Source organism: Melanotaenia boesemani, chromosome 2 (genome assembly GCF_017639745.1).
Source record: "Melanotaenia boesemani isolate fMelBoe1 chromosome 2, fMelBoe1.pri, whole genome shotgun sequence".
In the NCBI taxonomy this organism is placed as follows: Eukaryota; Metazoa; Chordata; class Actinopteri; order Atheriniformes; family Melanotaeniidae; genus Melanotaenia; species Melanotaenia boesemani.
In genome coordinates this window covers 33,616,161-33,641,801 of record NC_055683.1, presented here as the reverse complement: position 1 = coordinate 33,641,801, position 25,641 = coordinate 33,616,161, and the positions used below count along the sequence as shown (strand labels likewise).

General features: G+C 37.7%; 2 protein-coding genes and 1 long non-coding RNA gene across 5 annotated transcripts; 1 reads left to right on the top strand and 2 right to left on the bottom strand.

Annotated features, from left to right (window-relative positions):
- Window positions 1-963: 963 nt before the first annotated feature.
- On the top strand, window positions 964-4,845 carry LOC121650628. The gene is made up of 3 exons (XR_006012306.1): window positions 964-1,587; window positions 2,730-2,956; window positions 3,793-4,845. It is a non-coding gene; the product is annotated as an uncharacterized LOC121650628 (long non-coding RNA).
- Window positions 4,721-19,514, bottom strand: prr14 (proline rich 14). Its single transcript, XM_042002171.1, has 12 exons — window positions 19,378-19,514; window positions 18,229-18,259; window positions 17,921-18,116; window positions 16,298-16,460; window positions 16,156-16,209; window positions 15,395-15,435; window positions 11,461-14,292; window positions 11,231-11,372; window positions 10,689-10,798; window positions 7,699-7,767; window positions 5,853-6,190; window positions 4,721-5,822 (listed from the first exon to the last, which is right to left on the bottom strand). Exons 3-11 carry the CDS (start codon window positions 18,061-18,063, stop codon window positions 5,893-5,895), a joined length of 3,852 nt encoding a protein of 1,283 aa, XP_041858105.1. The 5' UTR covers window positions 18,064-18,116; window positions 18,229-18,259; window positions 19,378-19,514; the 3' UTR covers window positions 4,721-5,822; window positions 5,853-5,892.
- A 265-nt stretch (window positions 19,515-19,779) lies between these two features.
- cd2bp2 (CD2 (cytoplasmic tail) binding protein 2) lies at window positions 19,780-25,527 on the bottom strand. Of its 3 annotated transcripts, none has more exons than XM_042002181.1 (7): window positions 25,439-25,527; window positions 25,098-25,176; window positions 21,878-22,010; window positions 21,532-21,689; window positions 20,873-21,452; window positions 20,710-20,795; window positions 19,780-20,398 (listed from the first exon to the last, which is right to left on the bottom strand). In XM_042002181.1, exons 1-7 carry the CDS (start codon window positions 25,507-25,509, stop codon window positions 20,288-20,290), a joined length of 1,218 nt encoding a protein of 405 aa, XP_041858115.1. In that variant the 5' UTR covers window positions 25,510-25,527; the 3' UTR covers window positions 19,780-20,287. The 3 variants fall into 3 exon arrangements, with proteins under 3 accessions (XP_041858115.1, XP_041858127.1, XP_041858120.1); XM_042002193.1 differs by having other exon boundaries at window positions 25,452-25,527; XM_042002186.1 differs by having other exon boundaries at window positions 25,345-25,496.
- Between the last annotated feature and the right edge of the window lie 114 nt (window positions 25,528-25,641).

The window sequence follows — 25,641 nt, the reverse complement described above, 5'->3', positions numbered from 1 at the left end:
TCAATTCAGGTTCCAAGACTTCTAATCATTACAGACTATACAAAGAAAATTATATATAAAAAAATAACTTTTAAAGCATTTTTTAAGCATTTATTACAGACCAGCCATAAATGACATCTGAATAAACTTTATATCTGTACCTCATTTAAAAATGCACTCGTTTAGATAAAAGAACTGCATCTGAGCAGATGAATCCTGCACAAGAAGCTCCCCACTCATTTAATAGAGCAGAAAAGCAGAAAATGTAGAATATTTCAGAAAAAAATATATTTAAAATTTGCTAAAGGAACAGGTTAGGTATTGTTATGGAACAACTTCAGACCATGCATGAATTGTTGTTTTCTTCCACCATCAGTATGACAGTGAAACGCATCTGAGCAGCTAAGTTTACCTCTTCTTTTACCAGATGATAGAGAACCAGGGTTTCTTTAATCCTCAAGTTTCTCCTTAATCAGGATGAAAGCTAAAATAAAAAACATATCATAGATATTAGAGCTAGTTTGTTAGTTGTTTGCTTGGGTGACTACATCCAAAGATTTCTCCATAGCCTTGGTTAGATCAGTGACAAGTTTTATTGTTTTTAAGCACTTCAGGCAATTTAGTGATGAGGTAGGAAGTTGTCAACAATCCCTTCATTTACTTAAAAGCAGAGGTAAATCCACCTCACACTACAAACTATAATCAACTGCAGAGATTTGCTCAGTCTAGCCAAAACAATTGGATGAAAAGTCAGAGGAGTTCCCTCCCATGTTCATTTTTACCCAGCGGGAAGAGCCAGTTTGTCCACAAAGGGCAGTGTCATCTCTGAAAAACAGGCCCCTGTGATGATCAACTGGTGAGTCAAGGGGAGGGGATATATCTTATCTCCAGGTCAGAGAGCAGAGAGATGGCAGAAAACCAGAAAACATATTAACTCGTAACAAGATGCTGTGATTGTTTGTGTTGTGAATGATTATTAACTCTGACACACATTGTTTAATTATCAGTGAGACACGGTGAAGCCAACTGGAATCTCCCTGTTTCACCCCAAGGTAGCACAACTGCTGACACACCTTGTGCAGCACCTCTGGAATGTGGACTGGAAAAGCAGACCGGCTGTAACACTGAACAGTGTGTGACTAACAAGGGTGACTGGCTGTGTTACAACACACAAGAAGAACGTGGCATCTAAAGTAACCGAATTAGGGAAGATCGTGACGAAAGGACAACAAGAGCACAAGAAATGCAAAACCTTGACTAATGGGCGTGGTAGTTTCACACAGAGTTTCACTTCAAGCCGTCCTTCCTGTCATTCAGCAACTTATTCAGCACTGAGCTTTCACAGGGATAAGTCGCCTCTTAGGAAGTTGATTTCCTACAACATTCAAAGGTTTGATGGACCATACGTGGACAATTTCAGTGAATATTTCCAATTTTTAAGGACATCGTATAAAGCTACAGCTGTCACCTGAAAGTGGAATATTTCTAAGGGGAAAAGAAGATCCTTGTTATTTTTGTTACTGATAAATAACTGGACAAACTTGGCTTGACAGGAGTGCGATCAGACCAAGGAGAATATTCAGGACTGAACCTTTTAAACACAACCAGGTTTGTATATTATCTCTGCCTTCAGATGGGCTTTAAGACTGCTTTATTTGCTCAAACTGACAAAACTGTCCTCAAACAGAAGCTTTATTAATGAATCTGCCATGTTGACTGTAATACTTGACACGCTCTTCACTAAACAAGCATTACCACAGTGTTGTTTTACAAAATGATTTAAATGTAACACTGCTAATAGATTTTCTTAAAATAGTAAAGAATCAGGCTATTCCAGTTTGCTGTGCACCATTCTTTAGTCAAAGCAGAGATCAGGTATGCTGCATCTTCTTTCAGTTTCCCATGAAAACTTCTCAGTCAAGCAGAAAGATTTGAACTTTTTACCAGTTTTTCATCTCATTCTTATTTTTCAGTGAACAGGGAATGCTGCTACTATTACACCATTCCTGTTATGTCTTTCTGTTTCATGTAGGAAACTTTAAAACCTCCCATAAATACTCTAAATGTTTTGAGGAACATGTTTCGACTAGTAAGGGACACTGTTAAAAATCTTTGAGCTGAGATTGTTTTGTACAGCATGATAGATAGAAATCACCTCAGTAACTTATGGTTAAGTGGATTCATGAGAGTGACAATATGAGACACAAAGACAAAGTGGTAATAAGATTTTCTTAAATCAGTGGATTTAGAAAAAAAAGAAGTAGAAACTGTTTGTCACACTGTTTGTCACAAGGATGGGCTTTGAGGTGAATTTCTAGCTGTGACGTTTCCTTTGGTCATGTGTTGGCATCCAAACTGAAAAAAATACTAGACACTATAACTCAAATTCACTGTTGTCTTATTAGGAAGACCCATAACAGTAATTTAGAAATAAAAAGATGAGGATCTGATATTTTAATAATCAAGAAAAGTCTGTAATTGCAACATTACATTATTTTAATAACCATGTTATTAACTGAATGCATTGAGAGAAAAAGCTACTCTGAGATCATTAGTTTTTATCCCTTTATCTCCTTAGATTAAAGGTAATTAAAAAAAACTTTTTGTCTTCTAAGGGCAGGTTTTGAACTTAAATGAACAAACAAACCAATCATATGCCCATCCTTTGCTTTTCACCATTGCTGTCCACATTACTAAATAAAATCTTTTTTTTTTTACCATGTTTACTTCAGCTTGTCCTTTTTTTGCAGATATGTCAAAGTCAGCTCAGACATATGACAAAGAAGAAACTGTTTCACTCAACATTATAGGAGGAGCAGCAGACGAACAAAATAACACTTGCAACCAAGCGAAAGACACGACTGGAAAGATTGCTGCATCCTGCTGTAATGATGAGCATTACAGGAGACTGGCTCACTGCAGCATCATCTGTGGGTGCTCCTGCATTGGAATCCAAGCTCTGGAAAATTCATTAAAGGTATTTCAGTAGTTCTTTACTATTCCTCAAGCCTTCTTTCAGGTGGTTATCTGATAGATCCAATTCATGTTGGCAGCTCTAACCTGAAAGACAAAAAAGAAGAAGAAGAAGAAAAAAAAAAACACACACCTGACAGTCTGAGAGCTTTAAGAGAAAGAATGTGCACTTAGCATGGTTATGTCTGGCAGACATGTTAAATCACGTTAGATGCAGCACCTGCTTTTTCAAGTGAGTTTTTCAGGAGTGCAAATTCTCCTTCTACTCAATTTTGTAAATAAATATAAATATAAACATACATACATATATATATATATATATATATACATTTCTATAGCATTATTCATTATTGCATTTTTATGTCTTAGAATAAAAAGTGTGGAACAAATTATATAATCTGATTTTATACAAAAAGTACAAATGCAACAAAATAAGCGATGATGCCCATTTTTGACACTCTCATGTTCTGATAATCCCACCAAAAGAACAACTGTGTAATTATGGGATGAAAAATTACTCTTTTGTTTTTTGTTGTTTTTGTTTTGTTTTGTTTTTTTTTTTGTCTAATTTTAAAATCTAGTTTTAATTGCAACAACTGGTATTTAAAGGGGTAAATTCAGAAACACATTGAATATGTGATATGTGGAGCACTGAAACTAATATTTTTTTAATTATGTAAAAATACATATTTCTATGGCATTATTATTGCATTTTATGCATTAAGGTGACGCAAATCCTAGGCACGTAAGAGGATTAATGTTGCTGAGGATGTTACATTTCTTTGCAGCAGTAATTAGTGACTTCAAATATTAATCCAAAATATTTTCCCTTTCTCTCAGGCTGAGAGGACAACTGACCGAGACACTGCTGCTAAACTTTCAAAGAGATCAAGAAATCTCAGCATCGCCTCCATCATGACCTTTTTTGCCATTCTGTTGTCGCTGCCCTTACTAACACTGCTCATCTCCTATCTCATCACTCTGAAAGAGTGATGAACCTCAACAGAAAAGTGTTGCGTCTCGTACAATTTTTCGGCATGCAAAAAGACAAAGCTGCTGAGGAAAAGACTAAAACTCATAAAGAGCCTGGAAGTTACATGAAACACAAAAAAGCTGAACCTTTCTTGTGCTGACGAAAAGAAAGCAAAAAAAGCTGTGCCACTTTAAACTTTTATAATTACGCTTTCCCTATTTTTTTATAAAGAACAAGCAGTCTACAAAATGGTATTAAATCCATACAACTTTTACATGCTTCCTACTGTGTAATATTTATTTAACAATAAACAAATATATGGACAATTCTAAATCAAAAGGAAAATATAAAATCCAGCATTAACATAAGTTGAAAACATGACATTACAAGACCTAAATATTGTCCTATTGGAAGGTTTTCAACCCTTTTTAATTTCAATATGCTTTTAATGGTAATGTGATAAAGTTGATTAAATATAAGGAAGAAATTTGACTAATTTCTTCTTGAAGAAGATAAGTAGACAAAAACCCTAAAAGGGGTTGAAAACTTTCCAAATGCACTTTACATAAAAAAGATTAGAACTGTCATGCTCCAGTAAGAGCCCAATTCTCCTTTGTTATCATTACAGGTTTACCCTCACTGTTACTGTTCAAACTTGTAAATATATGAAAACCTAATGAGTCAGTCTGGAACAACTGTAGCAACACAAACATAAAGCTCAAGAATTTGATGGTTTACTGGAAACAAATGGCATGGTGGTCATTATGGCAGTGCTTAACAGAGGCTCTTGAGGTGCCAACATTATCTTGATTTTATTGCATTGTTACTATAACTTTATTATTTTCTTTGATGTATACACATGTTGTACTTTTATACATTTACACAAAGTATTTTATAATAAAATGGGTTGTTGTGCTTCAGGTTCCTTGCTGCTTTTTAACATTCTCTCATACAAATATGGCAACAATTACAAATATGGCAACAAACATCTCAACAAATTTTACAGTTAAGGCAACCTCATTTACATTTGGAAAAAGGAAGAGAAACACACACACACACACACACAAAAATAGAAATGCAACACAAAAATATTCACCACAAAGCAATCTGCAGAGAACTTTAAATAAAAGCAAAGGAACACAGCGGTGAACAGTTTCTACTAGAAATGCTCCCTGGATTGCTTCATTTCTCCATGTTATGTCACATAAAAAACAAGACGTTCACAACCGTGAAGTTACAAACACAAATAACAAATTATTTACCAGGCCCTGTCCTGAGCTGAGTAAAATTATTTATGCAGTCCAAACTATTTGGAGACATTTGATTGTAGAAAATTTATAGACATAAATGCCACTGTGAAATTGGCTGTAGCAAATACAAATCTCTAGCTGGCACATTTACGTTATATTCAGCCTTTAATAGAAAAAAGTAGCTGCCCTTATAAACAACTTTAAACAATGCTGCAAAGGGAACAAAACACTAGTTGTTTTCTTTTAAAACAGGCATTACAACAAAAATCTGATGCAATCTGTGCTGTTTTATGAAAACAAACAGTTATCTTAATCATCTACAACTCCTCCTGCAGGCTGCAGAGCCAGAAGTCTAAAAATAATAAACACAATGTTCAACTACTTTACAAACAAAAATACCGGCTTTTGTTTTAAGATAGTTTTACCAAACAAAGAGGCTGAGGGGAGAGACGGACAGCAGAGACTAAATGTGGAAACAAATTAGACTTCAGTAAATACGGATAATTATGTTTAACACTATGTTTATAACCAGCTTCTAGGATACAACACATTTATAGTACTAAGATGTACTGCTCCTTAAATTACAGGCAAAAATGCTAGAAAATATCAAATACTCCATTAAGTGCCTGCCCTCACAACATTCATTTATTGACTGATCAAACAAAAAGATCTGGCAGATTACCATTAGATGAACAGTCTTATCTGTTACAACCTCCATTAAACAGGCTGATCTTTCTGATCATGTATCAACCACAAATTCAACTGATCGAGCTTTGCGCAGAGCATTGAGTCCACATCCTGAACGCTATGGGAAGATTCATCTTTAGGGAAGCCTCCTCGTCTTGTCCTACAGGAGGAGTTTCCTGCTTTTCCAACTCCAACAAGAGGCTTCTTTGGTTTTCTGGCTTCACCAACCTCCAAGAACTCCAAAAAACGTTTGACACGTTTCTGGCCAAACCAGGACTCGGAACCATTCCTGCGATTGAAAGGCACCTCAAATATGGTTTCAAGCCGACTGAAATACAGGAGACAAATACCACATTAGAGAGGCAGTTAAAGTGAATTAAGGCAAGGAAAGATATTGGGCAAACACTTATTTTCTGTGCTTTGTAATGAAGGTGATATAGATAAGGTACCGCCTTCTGGTCAAACTTAAAGTGACAGAGCAGAAAATGAAGCTGCAGCCGTCATAAATGTTCAAAATACTGAATCAAAGCAGGATTTGAGGATGTAATGTGTTCACGCTGATACTTAAAAGACAGGTAATGTGCAAAGGAAATGAAGGAGCAGATCCTGACTGGTAAGATAAGTTAATTACAAATTAGTAAAAAGAAAAAAAGAAGAAAAAAGTCATTAATTACTGGTTGATCTGATTACAATAATCAGTTTTAAACACACACATAAATACATATTCACATGAGGCTGAAAAATGGCAGCATTCTCAAAGTTCATTGCACTAGTTATTTTTAAAGCAATAGAAAGTGACTCGTCTGGCTCTGGTTTTTACTCCAGAAATACAGCATGGTGTCATAAATACAGCGATTTTTCAGTTCCAAAGTCCAAAGGGAAAAGGTACTGAATGCTAATCAAACTGTCTCATTTTATATTTATTACCTCCGCCAAGACGGTGGCTATGTTTTCTGCGGTGTACGTTTGTTTGTCTTTCTGCTAGCAACATAAATTTAAAAAGTAATTGACTGATTTTGATGAAAATTATAGGAAATCTCAGAAATGGAAGAGAATGAAAAAGAGATCGTTCTTTGAACTACCGAAAAGACACAAAAGCTCAGAAAGATGTGATAACTTGCTAGTGGCTATCAAGCGTGTTAATGCTGGTGACGCTGGAGTCCTTCGAAATATTCAACAATTTGATCAGATCATTTTGTGACTGAGTAAAACATTTATTATATCTGTTTAAAACTTATGATTGTTTTTTTACAGAAATACAATTAAATGGCTGCTTATAGTAACAACGACAAACATCTTTTGGTGGTGTTTCTTGTTAGAGGTCACAATGTGACATCAAATTTAAAAAAAAAAAAAAAAAAAAAAAAAAAAAAAAAAAAAAAAAAACCAGCATTCGTTCAGTCCTACTGCCACCAGCTTCGCCTCAAATCTTTTTCTAGCCTTGACAGTGAGCGTATCAATGTAACTGTTTGACATTATGGATCATTTTCTATCAAAAACTAATGGAAAAAACTTCCAATATATGAGAACAAGTTGCACACTTCAACAAAGACACTAGTATGATGCAAGATAGACAGCTGTTCATGGCCACGCGACCACTGGGTTGTGAGGTAAGTTTACGCCTGTCCACAGGAAGATACGGACAATTATACTATTAAAGCTTCTAAATCAGCAACTAATGCCCACAATCACTGGCAATAATGAAAAAATAAATAAACACAAATGCTTGGTGAAGGTCTGTGCTCTCAAAGTACTTCTAGTTAAGACTGAAATCTGTTCAGCTTTATAAATATGTATTGAAAAAAAAATTAAACATTTTTTTGATCACGAGCTTACCTCTCTGGGGGTTTGCAGAAATTCTTATTGGTGTAAATTTCTTCCAAGCTAAACTCCTTCTTTTTCAGCCTGAAATTTAACAGAAAGAAAAGAGAACAGTGCTGTGATCAGTTAAATATTGATTAACAACAGCTCAATAGTCCACACATATAGTGAAATGTATTGACATAAATTGACCATCAGTGTGACCCAGCAGGATTTGCCTTACTTTCTTTCCATCACCAGATATGAGGACAAGAGCTGCATGAGTTTCAAAATTATTCTTAAACTTACTATAATCACACAACATCATGACCTTTATACTGTGATCTAATATTTAGCTGGACATGTAATGCTCAGCTATTTTTCACCTCAAAATTTTCTTAAGTTTGTTGTAAGTGGCAGCTTGGGAAATAATGTAAATTTGTTTACATCCTTTGCAAAAAGATAACTATTTTCACACAAATTACTTTTGCACTTGTATACAGCCAGTTAAGCTTTCACCCAACTTGGCCCTGCTTTTTTCCACCCCCATTTTAGCTAATTTGTTACAGAAGAAGGAAGTCAAGCTGCAAAAAGCATGCAACTCATCTGTGGCTATGCTAAATTAAATGAGAATTGACATGTAGTGAGTAAACGTTGGAAATTGCAAAGCAGATCACATCCTTAGCTATGCCAATAGCCGTCTTGGCTGTAGCGCACATTGTGTAAAGTATTAACAAATAATAAAATTATTATAATTATCATACTTCTTATTGTCTCTAGCAATGTTTGGTATTTACGCTGCTCAAAAAAAATAAAGGGAACACTTAAACAACACAATGTAACTCCAAGTCAATCACACTTCTGTTAAATCAAACTGTCCACTTAGGAAGAAACACTGATTGACAATTAATCAGTGCTGTTGTGCAAATGGAAAAGACAACAGGTGGAAATTATAGGTAATTAGCAAGACATCCCCAATAAAGGAGTGGTTCTGCAGGTGGTGACCACAGACCACTTCTCAGTTCCTGCTTTCTGGCTAATGTTTTGGTCACTTTTTAATGCTGGCGGTGCTTTCACTCTAGTGGTAGCATGAGACGGAGTCCACAACCCACACAAGTGGCTCAGGTAGTGCAGCTCATCCAGGACGGCACATCAATGCGAGCTGTGGCAAGAAGGTTTGCTGTGTCTGTCAGCGTTGTGTCCAGAGCATGGAGGCGCTACCAGGAGACAGGCCAGTACATCAGGAGACGTGGAGGAGGCCGTAGGAGGGCAACAACTCAGCAACAGGACCACTACCTCAGCCTTTGTGCAAGGAGGAACAGGAGGAGCACTGCCAGAGCCCTGCAACATGACCTCCAGCAGGCCACAAATGTGCATGTGTCTGCTTAAATGGTCAGAAACAGACTCCATGTGCGTGGTATGAGGGCCCGACGTCCACAGGTGGGGTTTTGCTTACAGCCCAACACCGTGCAGGACGTTTGGCATGTGCCAGAGAACACCAAGATTGGCAAATTTGCCACTGGTGTCCTGTGCTCTTCACAGATGAAAGCAGGTTCACACTGAGCACATGTGACAGATGTGACAGAGTCTGGAGACGCCATGGAGAACGTTCTGCTGCCTGCAACATCCTCCAGCATGACCAGTTTGGCAGTGGGTCAGTAATGGTGTGGGGTGGCATTTATTTGGGGGGACACATAGCCCTCCATGTGCTCGCCAGAGGTAGCCTGACTACCACTAGGTACCGAGATGAGATCCTCAGACCCTTTGTGAGACCATATGCTGGTGCGGTTGGCCCTGGGTTCCTGTTAATGCAAGACAATGCTAGACATCATGTGGCTGGAGTGTGTCAGCAGTTCCTGCAAGACGAAGGCATTGATGCTATGGACCGGCCCGCTCGTTCCCCAGACCTGAATCCAATTGAGCACATCTGGACATCATGTCTCGCTCCATCCACCAACGCCGCCCCGCTGCACCACAGACTGTCCAGGAGTTGGCGGATTTAGTCCAGGTCTGGGAAGAGATCCCTCAGGAGACCATCCGCCACTTCATCAGGAGCATGTACAGGTGTTGTAGGGAGGTCATGCAGGCACGTGGAGGCCACACACACTACTGAGCCTCATTTTGACTTGTTTTAAGGACATTAGATCAAAGTTGGATCAGCATGTAGTGTGTTTTCACTTTTGAGTGTGACTCTAAATCCAGGCCTCCATGGGTTAATAAATTTGATTTCTATTAATTTTTGTGTGATTTTGTTGTCAGCACATTCAACTATGTAAAGAACAAAGTGTTTAATAAGAATATTTCATTCATTCAGATCTAGGATGTGTCATTTTAGTGTTCCCTTTATTTTTTTGAGCAGTGTGTATATATATCATTCTCTGTACCGCTTAGTCCATTAAGGTCACGGGTAAGCTGGAGCCTATCCCAGCATTTACAGCTGAGAGGCAACTTAACATTACTGACTGGCATTTAAAACATTGGCCACCACTTACCAATTAAAATGCATACACATTTAATGCTTAAAAATCCTGGATTCAACCTAGACCTGTCTCAACAGATGTTTCTATTTAGTCTTGACTTTTACAAGAAATCATAGAAATTATTCTATCTGGACATGTCAAGACTAAAATTAATGTGATTTTAATGAGATTCAGTTTCATCTAAACCAATAAAACGGTTTCAGCTTTAAATGCAAATCTTCAAACCCACCCTATCAAAATTTAAATCCCCTCTAAGTGAATGTGGAAAAAGCAAAAAGTAAATACTGCTATGAGCTTACTGAAATGGTGGGAAACATGTCAGATTATGGTACTTAAACAATACATAGGCTCTGCCTCTACATTTACTCTGGGTGCTTCTTTCAGTTACTTTGGCAGCTTGGTACCAAGATTACAAATTTGTTTAAATCAAGTATACACAACACACACTGCTGTAGTGCTTCCTCTAGTGCTAAGTACTGACTTGTAACTTTTTTATTGGTGGTCCTGTAAAATTACAGAGTTTACAAATGTACATGTAGTACATACCTAATGGGTTTGGGAAGACCCATGGGTGTCAAGTTGGTCTGAGGTTTGGGTAAAGTTTTCCGAATTCTAATGGATGACACCTTTCCTCGTTCTTCATGCTTCTGCACAACCTATGATAAAAGAGATCAACCATTTATATAACCATTTAAATACAAACTCTGACAGAGTTATCGTGAAACAATCCTTGATGTACTATAAAATGTGTGATAAACACAATGACATGGGAATATACTGTATGTCCAATAGAGTTGTTTCAATTGAAGAGAAACACCCCACAGAAGATAAGCTTGATTTTAATCTTCAGAGATGTTTTACTCTTTTTTATGTTGACTCATGCTGGTCTGTAAGCTGACTCAACAGTTTGACTAATACATTCATAACGATATGGTCTAAATCAGTGATTTTACATCGTATGTATCTTCAATTGACTTGATATTTACTTAAAAGACAAAATGTTTGAAAGCTGTGACATCAAACTGCTTACTTCCAATGTCTATTTATGCAAGGCCTTACTACTGTCACAAATAAAAAAAAATGCTTACTTTGATTTCAGAATCAGACAAAGCTTTTTCCTCTCTCAACCCAACATCTTCAAACTCATGGCTGGAGGAGCTTGTGTCTTCACCATCATCCTCCTCTTCACTCTGCTGTCTCTTCTCAGATTCAGATTGCAAAGGATTGCCACTTTTAAAAAGCAAAAGGAAATGTCAGAACAATTTAACACAGAGTAACTGGTCTTAGAAAGCTGATGAGATATTAAAATGTGTGTTACCAGTTACTAGAATCCAAGGCAGCATCAGAGTCAGCTCTGGGGATAAAACCAGGAGGATGCCATACAGAGGAGCTCATTGGGGATGCTAAGGTGGAAGAATAGGAAGGAGAGGTAACGTGACCTGATGTACAGGGGGTGGCAGCAGGTCCTTTGCAGTCAACCTTCTTGGAAAGAAAAGCCAGTGGACTCGAAAGAAAGCAGGAAGCAAGAGCTGAGAGGTACATGCTCGGGGAATGCGTATGACTGGGAGACATGTGCTGGATGACGGGATCATATGGGGCAGATCTTCTGGATGGGTAAATTTCCTTCCGAAGACACAGGGGGGCAATTTCCCTCTCCACCTCCAAACTGCAGACCGTGTGTCGACGAGCCCGCCGAGCTAATTTCTGAGCTTGAGAGGCAAAAAGGCTGTGATGATGATGGTGGTGATGATGATGATGTGATGTCCGAGTCCTACTGTGATGGGATGAAGTCGTCCAGGGTGCTTCGTGGGGAAGGAGGGTCAGGATCTCTGGGCAAGAGTAACTGCGTGACAGGCGTCTTGACACATCTTCTTTTGATGAGTGCAAGTGTGATGCAGTCAAGTCTGCATCCTCCATAGTGATGGATTTGGTCATCTCTTCACTTTTATTTCCTCTACTAGGGAAAACCCTGCAGCCCCTCCTTTGGTTATCTGCTCTTCTTCGCTTAGCATTTATTCGTCTTGTGCCAGACCTTCGGCTATAGTTACTCATTTCGAAGTCCGTGAAAAATATCTCATCTTTCATAGAGGCAGAACTCTTTTCTTTCTCATCTAGAACATGCTTATTGAGATTGGGTATACGTTCATAACGGTCTAAATTAGGCTGGGATTGTACTAGATCAGGTTGGGGATTATATTCAGAAGGTGTCATTTCAAAATATACAGGACCCAATGAGATTTTTTTGTGGTTATGTTTAGACTGGCTTTCTTTGGCTGTCAAATGAAGGTTGCCGACACCTTGTTTTGTTTCTTGAGTTGCACTGGACACTGAGGACTGGACACTATTTCTAAGCCTCTTGGGCAGTTGGCTCTGTCCTCTAGTTAAGTTATCTGTAGTCATGAGTTTCAAGGTTTCCACTGATGAGGTAGACACCAAAGTGCTGTCTGTTTCTGCCACTGAACTTGGACGATTTGCTGACTTCCTTTTTAGTGGCTTTTTGTTTGTATTCCTGCACCTGTTTGTGCACTGGAGCTGCTTTTTATCAGGATGGACAAAAACTTCAGATAAAGGCATCTCCTCAGTTTGTTTTGTAGAGGTGATTGCCACAGTTGTTTCTAGATCCATACCGTTATCATTGTTTATATCAACTTTACCAAAAGTGGTTTTCTTCATTCTTTTGCACGAACTATTGCTCTTCACTTTGCTGCCGTCCTTTGGGTTGGCCTCTGGTGCGGCACTTTTATTCAGTGAGCAAACCAACATAACATCAGGGGAACTTTCAGTCTGTGTGGCAATCACTGCTTTATCCACAGTATTGAGTATCTTTTGTCCATCTTTCCCTTTCCTTTTTGCCCTTGTTGACACAACCTGTCTTGCATCACTTTTTACATTGGCTTCCTCATCTGGAATGGTATTCATCAGTGTAACTCCCCTTCTTGGTGTTCTTGGGCCCCTAATCATGTCACCATCTGAAGCCATGCTCAGTGACAGCTGATTTCTTGTGTCATCTTTTTGTGATAAAACTTGCCTTCTTCTCTTCTTAACAGAGCTTTGGGAATAATGGCTCAGTTTCTGTGTTCTCTTTGCTCGTCCAACATTTGGCAATGGACACATTTCAGAGTTGTGCTGGCTTTCCATCAGCTGTGCATCTAAAGCGGACATCAGAGAAGTTCCATTCATACTGTCACTTGGGTTGTTGCGGATACTCTGTCGAACCAAGAGGCAACTTTCTACATCACCAAAATTAACATCAACATCAGGACAAAGACTCAAATCACAGTTGTTTGACTGAACTGAGTTCTGGTGGCCATTCATCTCTGGGTCAGATGGTTGTTTTTTGTATTCAGATATCAGAAGCTTAGAGTTAACTTCCTTTAACTGGGATCTATTTCTGATAAGTTTTTTGGGCAGTGGTTTCAGCTTGCCTTTCTGGTCCTCCACGGCATTGGATATCTTTAACTTGGACTCACGTGAGGCACTTACTTTGGCAGAGGGCTGCAAGAGGCAGGATGAACTCAGAGTGGACCCAAACGATTCTGAAACTTCCTCAGAAATCATGCAGGGCAAGGAGTTGTGTGACAAAGGCACTAAATCAGGTAAGGTTTTTTCATTCTGATTTATACCGCTTTCAACAGCGTGTTTAGGATGGTGTGTTGACAAGTCATCAAATTCAAGTTTTTTTGAATATTTGTGAAAAATAGTTCTTGTGCTTGTTGTATCTCCAGTATCGGTAAGATCCTCTTGATCAGCTTTAGTATCCTGATTACTGTTCTCATTTTGTCCTTCTGGACAGAATGCATTGTCTGGCTCTGATTGTTCAATGTCAGCTGCTCCATCAGCCTGTAGTTCACAGTCAGGGAGTTTCACTGACAGTTCCATGGACGGTATAGGGCTACTGGGCCTGAAGAGTTTCACTGGAGTCATGACGATCTCAGTGAAACTAGCCATTTTTGACTTCAGTGACTGAAACAACGGGGCAATTGTCCATCCCTTTGAGGCAGACACATTTTCAGTGTCCCCAGTAGATAATTCTCCACAAATATCCATGTCAGGTTCAGTCACATCAAGATTCTGAGAAGTCTTTTCTTCAAATGGTTTCACTACATTTTCTCCATTGGTTTTCTTCTGCACGCTTTTGGGGTCTTTTTGCCTGTTAGAACAAAAGAGGGGAAAAAGTTACTCTCAGACAAAAACAAATCAACTTTAGGCAAGGCAAGGCAGTTTATTTGTATAGCACATTTCATGTACAGGACAATTCAAAGTGCTTTACATAAAACAAAGATATTACAGATATTTAGAATAGTAAAAGGCATCAACACATAATCAACACATAATCACAATAAAATAATAAATTACATTAAAATGATTAAAAGCAAGATAAGTTAAAAAAAAGTTACCGTGCAGATTTCATGCATAGGCACATGAGAAATGTTTTTAACCTGGATTTAAAAATGTCTACATTTGGGGAAAGTTTAATCTCCACTGGCAGTTTGTTCCATTTGTTTGCAGCATAACAGCTAAATGCTGCTTCTCCATGTTTAGTCTGGACTCTGGTCTGGACTAGTTGACCAGAGTCTTTGGATCTAAGAGCTCTGCTAGGTTTATATTCTCTGAACATATCACAGATGTATTCTGGGCCTAAACCATTCTGGGATTTGTAAACAAGAAAAACTATATGATCCAAACTGCTATACCCTGAATGCAGTTTCTCCTTCACTTATTGATGTAAAATATAATGCATTTTATTTATAAAGGACTTTAAAGGCAAAGGCAAATTTATTTGTATAGCACATTTCATGTACAAGACAATTCAAAGTGCTTTACATAAATCATTACAGCAGGGTGCAGACAAGTGCATTAAATAATAATAATAATAATAAATAAATAAAGATTAAAAGAAATGCAATTAATGAAATAAAAGCAGAAGGAATATGCTAAAAAAAATAGATATAGATAGAATAGATAGACAATATTAAAACATGATTCCAGCTTAAAAGAACCAGATGTAGATTTTGACTTCTAAATAAAAACTATTGAAATGCAGCAGAGAACAGGTGGGTCTTGCAGATTTTAGATTTGTTAAAACATGTCAAAGTGCTATACAATAAAAACAAAACATACAAAGTGTGAAATGGTAAGAACAATTCCTGTAAAACCATTGACAAATAAGAAATGCTTCTGTGACGCTTGACTGTTTACTACATCATTAACGTGTATATAAAAAGCTTAGAAAAATGGTACATGATACTTACAGATTTTGATCCTCTGCAGCAAAACTGATGTCGAACTCATCCTGCAAATTAAGTAAAAGTAATGTTTATTTGTAATACAACAAAAATTCAAAACTGATTCAATTTGTACTATTTGTATAAAAGCAACATTTATTTTTCCTTCTATGCAATAAAAAATGTTTTGCATTTAGCTAAAAATGGCGAAGGAAGCATTAATTCCTAATGTGAAGTTTGTTGTAAAATATGCTAATTTACATAATTCCCTCCTTGGGAAAAAAAATATTGCTCTATTTTCCAATGAGCAGAAAAACGAACTTAACAAAATTTTGTGAATACTCTGCCAATTTCTCCTACGTCAATGCCCACTTTGTCATTTAATTAATGAAAAAAATAGTGATCGTTCAAATGAAATTAAAATACATTAATCTTGAAGGAATTTTTAATGTTTTTTTGTTTAACTGAAAGAACAATAAAAACTAATCTCATTCTGAATGTGTGAAGTTTTTTTGCACTTGTAGGTCACATAAAGTCACTTAATTACTTGTTTGTGTCAAATGCAGCAGACTGTGAAAGAGGATTAAAACAATTAACCCTCACACTTCTTTAGCTGTACAATACTATAGCTTCTGCACACAGACAGTAAAAAAAAAAGATAGGGGAAAAAAAACTAAGACAGAGGGAAAAATTGTGTTTTCAATCGCATCACAATTACTCTCTCACAGAAGGAGAAAACAATTTAGATGCAAGGGGAGGGACATGCAAATTATGGAAAGAAAACCAACCCTGTTCGATTTCTCAAGCACAACTCTTGGCTGCTTGGACTCCGACATTTGCACCTATAAGTCAGAGGATAGAAATTACATAGAAAGGCTCATTCTATTATTGATCAGATCCTAACAACAAAAGGCAAGCTATTCTTCATACCATAATTGCATTTCCTCTTTGTCTCTTTGAAGGGGATGGATTTGGTTTGGATGGTTTCTGAACGGCTCGGCTTTCTGTGTAACGCTGCTTTTTTGGAGTCTGCACTCTGATCGCTTGAATCCGATCACTCCTTCTGTGTCCAGACAGTCCATCATTTGCAAAGCTGGAAGGAAAAAGAAATTATTTCTCAATATTCTACACTTTTCTTGCTTGCTTTTATTTGGAAGTACGCTGGAAAAATATAACAATTCTTTGCGATGAGTGATGCATCTGTACAAGTATCAGAAATTGCACTTATCAAGAGGGAACAGACTCTTCTACTTAAGTACTTAGCTTAGGAGTAAATATGAACATGTACCTGAAGGCATTTACAGATCCAACAGTTGTTGGTTCTGTGTCCTGCACGTAGATCTCTGGTGCTGTTTTGATTCACTTTAAACTAATCCTGGTCCGCTTCCATGTGAACACACACTGGAATCCTGGTTGAGTTCACTTGCAGTTTGAAAACAAACAGATCATCCAGTGAACCAAAGACAGGAAGTCAGTAGGGCGCATCATAGCGCAATATTTTGGATTGCTTGCTTCTTCTCCTGCAGCTCATACTGGACAGATTTTGGCGAAAACTGCAATAGGTTTGCCTGGCCTGACCAACGTCACACAGGCGATATTCCTTGTAATGATCAATGACCAAGAAGAAAGAAAAATCTGACTCACTGACTGGCTAAGACTGAAAACACAGAGTCCACTGCAAGCAAACAAAGGAGCAACAATAAATTTATGCAGTCTTTGGGTTTCTGTTTTGACTTTACGGTTCAAACGTAATGCATTTTTCACAAGTAGCTGTCCAGAATTAGCTTCTTTGGTCTACACCAGAATGCAAACATGCATTCACCCTGCTCCAAAAGAACCGTACTATCTGCAGATGAGGACCAGGATTTGATCGAAGCGGACCAAACAGTGCCAGCGTGAGCGCGCCATAACACATCAAACTGATGTGAAGAACAAGCTGTGATAAAAGGGATAGCTCATAGTGCAGAGAGGCAGTAGAATGGATGTTATACAGTAAGAGAAAGTTGAGGCGCGCAGATTTAACAAGAGAAGTCTGTTGGGGGACCTCCCATACTTCACTGGGCACCTCTTTGCACTTGACTCTCTTTACCCATTACTGTAAATATATAAATAAAGGTAATTTCTTTTTATATAGTTTTTAATAAATGATAAATGTTCACGATACTAAAATGAAAAAAAGATTCAATGCAATTGTTGGTTTTCTTTGCTTGGTAACATTTCATGAACTGGCTTCATATGAAAGCAAAGATAATGAACTGAACTGATATGGTTTAAACTTACTTTGATTTAATTGGAATCTAATTAGATTGTAGTAATTAGGATTGGATTCTATTTCAGTTGAACTGTTTCTTAAAAGGCGCATTTATTCAAACCAGTATACTGAATTTCAAAGGATAAAAGAAGGCCCTGAAACTAAATAAACTCAGCAAATAGGTTTTTTATTATCTCTAGTATATAAACCCATCAGTCCACTGAAAAGCCATAGACCAAGAAGGGAAAAATACTCCAGCAAAAAGAACAAAACAAAACAAAAAGGTGCCACAACAATTATACCTGGGAGTGATGGAGGAAAGGGAGAGGAGAGGTGGTGGAGGTTCACTGTGGGGAGGTGCACTACAGACAGGGTTTGGGGGAATAGCATCTTCATCCATTGGACAAACTATGTGAGGGAACAAGTCAGAGGGATAAGTCAACATCTCCTTGCTCTCTCACACGTTCTCTTTTTCTCTTTCCTCGTGTCTGGTCTTCTCTGTAAATAACAACAAAAATAAAAAAAGAAAGAAAAAGAAAAACATGCAGGGTATGGCATCAGTACACAAACACTTAAAAATCAGGTACAAAGAATGATGAGTTACACTTACTCTCCTAAATTATGGGAAATGGAAGCTTAATCTGTAATGACAAATAGAAACAAGTTATTAGTCTATAAAATGTAAGAAACTAGGAGAAATGGCTATAACAAAGACCTTGTTTTATCTGACTAACAAAGGAATCAAGACAAATTCACAAACAGATCAAATCAAAACAGCTGCATTTCATCCTTGCTGAAAACTGAGTTTTGCTAAGGAATTACTTTCTCTCTCTATTGGCTTAACAATCAATAGAAAATCACAAAGAAATTAAAAAAAGTTCACAACAAGTCAAGGCCGGATAACGGTTAAAATTAAAAATTGCAAATAATACGAGAAGAGCCATGTGAGTAAGGTCTAAAAAATAAAATATTATTAATTTTATTAATACATACATATTTTACAAATATATATGCTTAGTACTTTTGTAAAGGCTTAACTTCCTTTCTCAAGCAGCATGTAATGTCATGTAGTGAAAATAAAATAAAATTAAATTAAATAAAATGTAATTTCCATTTCAAATAAAAATTATGAACAAAAGTAAAATTCGGTTCATAATTTGACCAGTCTTAGTTGTCCAAAATAAAAATAAATAAATAAATAAAAGGAAAAATGACACACACGCAAACAATTCATTCACAAGAGCTACAAATAGCAAAAGAAAAGTCACCTAGCTTTCACCTAATAACCGTACTAAGCTGATTAAAACAACATTTTAAATAAAACATTTTAAGTTTTTTGCGTAATTTAGAACAAAATTATGTCTGAGCGTTTTCAGGCAGTTGGAAGCGGCGGTTCGCTTAAAACTGAGCGTGGTCTACTTGCTGGAAGGAACAGTCTAATAATCAAACTTCTATTAATGAGCTATCATAAGACAATAATAGCTATCGTTAATGCATGCTGTGCATCTCGATCACGTAAATCTAGACGGTAAAATATGTAAATTTGGTCGGAGCGAAGCTTTGTAAATAAGTCTGAACTGCATGATTCGGCTAACGTCAACCAGGACGCAGCAGTTAATGCACCAGGCCACAGTCTTAGCCAAGAGCTGTCATATTTTTTCCACCAAACGTTCTAGTTTTTCAATGTAAGCAGTCACACCCAAGGTTTCGAGGTTATTTACACGCGGTAAGAATAGCTAATAATATTCGCGAAACTTACCTGAAATGCTCAACGCGACCGTGAGATAGTATTCCAAAACCGCCGTAAACAAAACATGCCGGACGGACGGCGCCCTACAGCTACTCGCCGATGTACCCGTTTTTACAAATCTAACAAGCAGACAAGACGGATCATCCAATCACAGCGCGAAGCATTTTTTCCGCCCGGAAAGTCTTATTGAAATCTGACCAATTAGAAAGAACGTTTTAGGGTCACAGACTGAGGGGAACCAATAGGAACACGCCGAAAAATTGTAGTCTTTCCATGTCCTCGGGTGACCCAGTATCTTAAAGAATCCACCCCCCCAATTTAAAAAGTTGACCTATTTTAAAGTACACTGTAGTTCCACACAGGTATGTATTTATGGAGAGGGGAAAAAGAAAAAAAAATAAAATAAATGACATTGCTTTATTGTTTATGCAGTTTATGATTGAGTAAATTTCAGTTGGAGTTCAATAAAAAATATTTAATTTTCTCCCCACCACCCTTACCACAGAATTACCTGGATAAGATTGTTGACAATAATCCTGTTACTTCTGTCATTTGACAAAATTAACTGTTAATTACCCCCCAAGAGTAATTAAGATTAACAAAGGAGTTACTAACCCTAACCCTCAATGACCTTCCAAATTTTAGAACGTTAATATAATGTATAGTTGGAAACATTGACTTCACAGAAAAAAATGCTATGATTTAAGGGGTTGGGGACTGATTTAGTTCTCAGCACACAGTCACATAACAGCATCCCACAAACCATTTATTTAAAAACAATGTGCAGGAAACAAAGGCATTATTCAAACAATCTATTTCCAAAACCCTAACAGTAAAGACTGAGAGAATATTTTAAGTAAAACACAAATGATGAATGGTTATTACGATTGTGTATGATTCATTCACTGTTGAAATAATGTCAGGTGTAGAGCTCAAAGTCTATTCTTTTGGAGTTGTAGAACTGCGATCCCTCCTGGTTTACCCTTCTACAGTAGACACCGTCGTTAAAATAGCCCTCATCCACCCAGCCCTGGAAAACAGACAGTAAGGAGATTAAAGGCCATGAGGTCACACGGAGTTTAAGGCTAGCAGACAACTCAATAGTCTAATAAACATAATGTGGTTTACTAAATACTTTGCAAATAGATAAGAAACACAAAATAATCTTGTAACTTTCTTAACAGAGCTTAAGTTAAATCCATCAGCATGTGGACAAAACATAAGAGTTCAAGGTTGTAAAAAGATTTTAAAATTTTAAAAAATGTTCTGAATCCATGACAGAATTAGATGTATCTACAACTGTTATAAAGTTTTCTTCATATGCATAAAAATGAGAATCACCTGCATCTGTTGACTGGTAAAGGGGCCATAGATCTCTGAATTATCCTTATTTTCCCATTTGTACTCCCACATCACATCATCACTCACTGGAAAGACAATCACACATTAAACAAAATATATATTGAGTGATATTCAGAATAAATTTTAAGTGAAACTAATTAACCTCTCGTCCCCTCTTCATTGTTGTCCGCTGACTTATCGTCAATCTTCTCATCAAATTTATCAGCGAACATGTCGAGCTCTTCTTCTTCGTCGTCATCATCACCAGTTGTCTGCTGCACCGCTGGCCGCTTGTTGGTCATGCTCTTCATCTGATACACTAATTTTTCATAGGTCTGTTGATAGATTTCAAACATCCCAGATCCAACCAGTCTGTCAGCTAACGCTGTGAGCCTGTCTAGCTTTTCTGTATCTCTTTTGGTTTCTTCTGTGGGTTCACTCTCTTCTTTCAGCTTTCCCCTCTTTTGTCCCCCAAGACCTCCTAACCGCCGGAGCGCTGCAGCAACTGTTTCTCCGGGTTGCATTAATTCAATCACAGCTTCGGTGAGCTGGTGCTGGGTGTAGGATGCTAGGGGGTCTTCTGCAGGCTCAACCTCCTCCTCCTCCTCCTCTTCATCTTCTTCTGCTTGCTGTTCTTCTCTCCGTTTTTCCTCCTCAGCCTCGTCCTCATCACCAGTTCTGCGTGTCCGTTTGGCTCCAAGACCTTTCTTCTTTTTTTTAACAGGCTTTTCTTTTATTCTCACCTAGAAAAAGAAACTTTTTATTGCACATTGTTTAGAAATCCATATGAATGATGCATTAGACCCCAAAATAAGCCATTACCCAGTCTATGTTGTCAAGCCAGTTGTCCCTGATTTCTTTTTCCTTTTTAATGAAATAGTTCCCCTCTGAGTCAAAGTGTCCTTCTTGCATCTCCTCTTCCAGGTTGAAAGGGGTAATAGACACTCCTTCGTCAAAATCAATTGTTGCTCCTTCTTGGCCTGAAAACAAAATCAATGTTGCATTAAAAAACATCTAATTACAAGCATGTAAAGTAAAAAGTTTGTACATGTATTTTATATGTCAGAAACAAATATGTTTAAGGTGAAAAAAGGCTAAAAGTAAACAAGACCATGTATCACCTGTGCAAAGCTTTATTATTAATAATAATAAAAAAAACAAGACTTGCCTTCCACATCATCACTGGCTAGAATATTATATTTGTTGCTGTTTTTGTCCTCCCCTTCATCCTCTTCATCACTGTCAAGGGAATGTTTACCCTTGAACCTGGACCCTGGTCCACTGACAGCCTCACAGCTCTTCTTCAAAGGTTAAAAAAAACAGCAAACACAAAACAGCCAACAATAAATATAATTTTTCTTTTCATACAAATGTTCTTTGAGACTTAATTCAATAATCCCTATTCATAAAAAAACAACTACACTACAGCAGTCCATGCAACCATTTTAAAAATTAATCTTATAGGTAAAATTTGATTGTCAAATAATGTCAGTATTACTTCTACTTATGAGTCTTAACTGAACAACCAGCTTTTTGGGTTAACCAGTCAGGCCATCAATCACGCTTCCCACTTACCATACGTTTTCTCTTTTCCAGTCACATTTTCTTCCCTTTTAAAGGCAAGCTTTACTGACTGAGCATAAACATGATCAATACTTCAAAATAAAGAGAACAGTTACCAAAGAGTCTTATTAAATGCACAGTCATAATTAAAATACAACAAATTGTTGCTGAGAAAGTTTTAATTATACAACTTTATTGCCAAAGTGGGGAGAAAACTCATTACGTAAAACTTAGTGTTCGTGGCCAAACATTTACATAGCCTATCAGCTACTGTTAAGAAGTCTATTTTTAAGTATTTTGTATCATACATATCATTACTTTATTAATGGTGCCAACACAAATCTCCAATGTGAAGTGTGTTGGCTTTTAAACTGTCAATACTGACCTGTACAGTTCTTAGCCTGAAGGAGGCCCCGTCAATAATTTTTAAAAATGTATTCAAAATTTGATTCATCTGACTTTGGCCCAATATTTCATTGTGATTTTGTAAAATTTAACTGAGTTTGTGCCCAGATGAGGCAACAACATTTCTGGATCTAGGTTTACTTATCATTGTTTTCAGTCATTTCTGAGCTAATGTGTCAGTCCATACTAGTTTTCAGCCTTTTTTCTAGCATACAACTTTTTTTCTCTCTAGAATCGTTTCATTCTTTTAATAAAATTGTGCACCATAAATTTATTTTGGGAATAATCCTTACATTTGCTTATGTAATGTTAAAGTCACGGAATCCTGCCCATTTTCATTTCACATCGAAGTCTCAGTCTGTCTTGAATGCCATTTTTATATGAATCATGTGCATGTGCAAAGTATGCAAAGATACATAACTGCAATGTGATGGAATTCAGAGTGCAAAAGGTGACAGATTGAATTAGACCAGGTGTGTAATTGTGCTTCTGACAGGTGGATGAGTTGTAAAGTCTGACTGCAGCAGGTAGGAAGGATTTCCTGTATCGTTCCTTAGAACAGCGGGGTTAAATGAGTGTTGCTGAAGCTGCTCTTTAGCTTGTCCAGGGTTTTGTGGAGGGGGTGAGAGGGATTGTCCATGATTGCCAAAAGCTTTGCCAGCATTCTCTCCTCCACCACCTCTCCCATGGTGATCAGTTTACAGCCAACAACAGACTGTGCCTTCCTGATCAGTTTGTTCAGTCTGTTGGCATCCTTTGCCTTGATGCCCACACCCCAGAACACCGCAGCAACAAAGAAAGTGCTTGCCACAACAGGCTGATAAAAACATCTGTAGCATCTTGTTGCAGACATGAAACAACCTGAGCCTCTTCAGAAAGTAAAGCCGGCTCGTGCCCTTCTTGTAAATGGTGTCTGTGCTGGTGGACAGTCCAGTTTATTGCCCAGTGTTATACCCCGTTACTTGTATGAGTCCACATGGTCCACGTCCATCCCCCTGATGTAGACAGGAGATGGCAGGGGGCTTGTTCTTCCTGAAGTCCACCACCATTTCTTTTGTCTTCGCCACATTCAGTTGCAGATTGTTCTCCCTAAACCATTTCACAAAGCGGACAACCAGGTCCCTGTACTCAGCCCCCCCCCCCCAAGCACCCCACAATGGCCGTGTCATCAGAGATTTCTGTAGATGACACGACTCAGTGCAGTACATAAAATCTGACGTGTAGGTAGTGAAGAGGAAGGGAGACAGCACAGTACCCTGAGGGGCCCCGATGTTACTAATCAGACGACCAGAAACACAGCCCTGTAATCTCACAAACTGCCATCTGTCCACCAGATAGTCATCTGCCTCCAGCAGTCTGGGCTGAATGGTGCAGAAGGCGCTGGAGAAGTTGAAGAACATGATGCGGACTGAGGTGTTCGGTCTGTCCATTGAGGAGTAAGCCTTCTGCAGCAGGTGGATGATTGCATCATCAACCCCAACATGAGGCTGACATGCGAACTGCAGGGGGCCTTGCAGACTCTTCATGACCTTCATGATGTGAGAGGTCTGTGCCACTGGCCTGTAATCCTCCAGTGCAGCAGGATGTACTTTTTTGGGCACTGGGACCAGGCAAGATGTTTTCCAGAGCACTGACACTCTCTGAAGGCATAGGCTCAGGTTGAAGAGGTGCTGGAGAACTCCACAGAGCTGGCTTTTTAAAAATTAACATTTTACGCAACCTCACGACTGTTGTCAGATTAATTTTCATTTTATATAATACTTTATTTCGTAGTGCTTTCATGGAATTTAGATATTACTAAAAATGATCATGTTTGTATGACTGTAATGAGAACTGGCAAGGATTAATTGCATAAGATACTTGAAACAAACTCTAGGGTGTTAACTGCTCTGTGCTGCCTATTCCACACCTCTATTTATTGTTTGTTTTTTTTATTTATTTTGTTTTTTTTACCATGTACACTACCGTTCAAAAGTTTGGGGTCACTTTGCAATGGGATTCAATAGGGAAGTGACCCCAAACTTTTGAACGGTAGTGTACCTTGTTTTTAGATGGTTCAGACTGAGCACTTGGCACAACTGTTTTTATTAACTGCTCATAACTTATATTTTATGTTTCTTACATCTTGCGTTTTTAGTGATGTCAATCATGGATGATTGCACATGTCTGTTGCAAACTAAATTGCCCTCTCCAGGGACAAAACAATAACGTGAAGTTAAGTGAAAAAAAGATACTGTGCAACAGTAAGATAAAATACTTTAGTATTCATCATCTTGGTGACTTTTCAATTTACAAATTAGATTTAATTAAAAGACTTGTAGTGATACTGACTCCATATTTTGATCAAAATAAAGTTGTTAACCCTCGACACCACACCGCTTTCCTCTTAGAAAATGAATACTTGAAGACAGTAACATTACCTTTTTACTGAGGCCCTCGTCTTCTAGGTCAAACTCTCCGTTACCATCCTCAAATGTCACTTTTCTTTTTGACATGGCGCTACAGGAGGAGAAAAAGGCACAAATTTATTTCAGTAAAACAACTGCAGATGAGTTAAGACATCGTGTCGTACTGCTCACATTAGCTATGTTAGCTAACACATTAGCCAATAACAACAACAGAAACACAACACATGCAGCACGAGTACTTATAACTATTCAGTAATACCTAGAGGCGAAATAACGTTAAGCACTTAAGCACGTTCTTCATATAATATGAAAATCTAGAAAGCTATTAAACTCATATAAAAGGTTGTAAAAACCTGCTGAAAATAACTGAAGAGACGTTGGCTTTCGTTTCTTGCTCTTTTTCTGTTTCCCCCCTCTTTTTCATACTTTGACAACACCGACATAGTGCATTACTGCCACCTTGTGGTGAGGAGGACGCTGGCTTTTCTATTTATGTTGACAGCAAATATATTTTCAAAAATATCTGCAAATAAAATATTTTGTGTTAATTCCAAGC

Excerpts from the sequence above, each read along its gene's own strand:
- prr14 (XM_042002171.1), bottom strand. The coding sequence starts at position 18,063 with ATGTTGACTTATCCCTCTGACTTGTTCCCTCACATAGTTTGTCCAATG. Across the intron at positions 11,373-11,460 it reads GCCTTGGATTCTAGTAACTG|TGGCAATCCTTTGCAATCTG; the intron begins GTAACACACATT and ends GCTTTTTAAAAG. Across the intron at positions 10,799-11,230 it reads TGTCTGATTCTGAAATCAAA|GTTGTGCAGAAGCATGAAGA; the intron begins GTAAGCATTTTT and ends CTTTTATCATAG.
- cd2bp2 (XM_042002181.1), bottom strand. The coding sequence starts at position 25,509 with ATGAAAAAGAGGGGGGAAACAGAAAAAGAGCAAGAAACGAAAGCCAAC. Across the intron at positions 21,690-21,877 it reads AGCCAGTGATGATGTGGAAG|GCCAAGAAGGAGCAACAATT; the intron begins GCAAGTCTTGTT and ends TTTTGTTTTCAG. Across the intron at positions 20,399-20,709 it reads TTACCAGTCAACAGATGCAG|GGCTGGGTGGATGAGGGCTA; the intron begins GTGATTCTCATT and ends TCTGTTTTCCAG.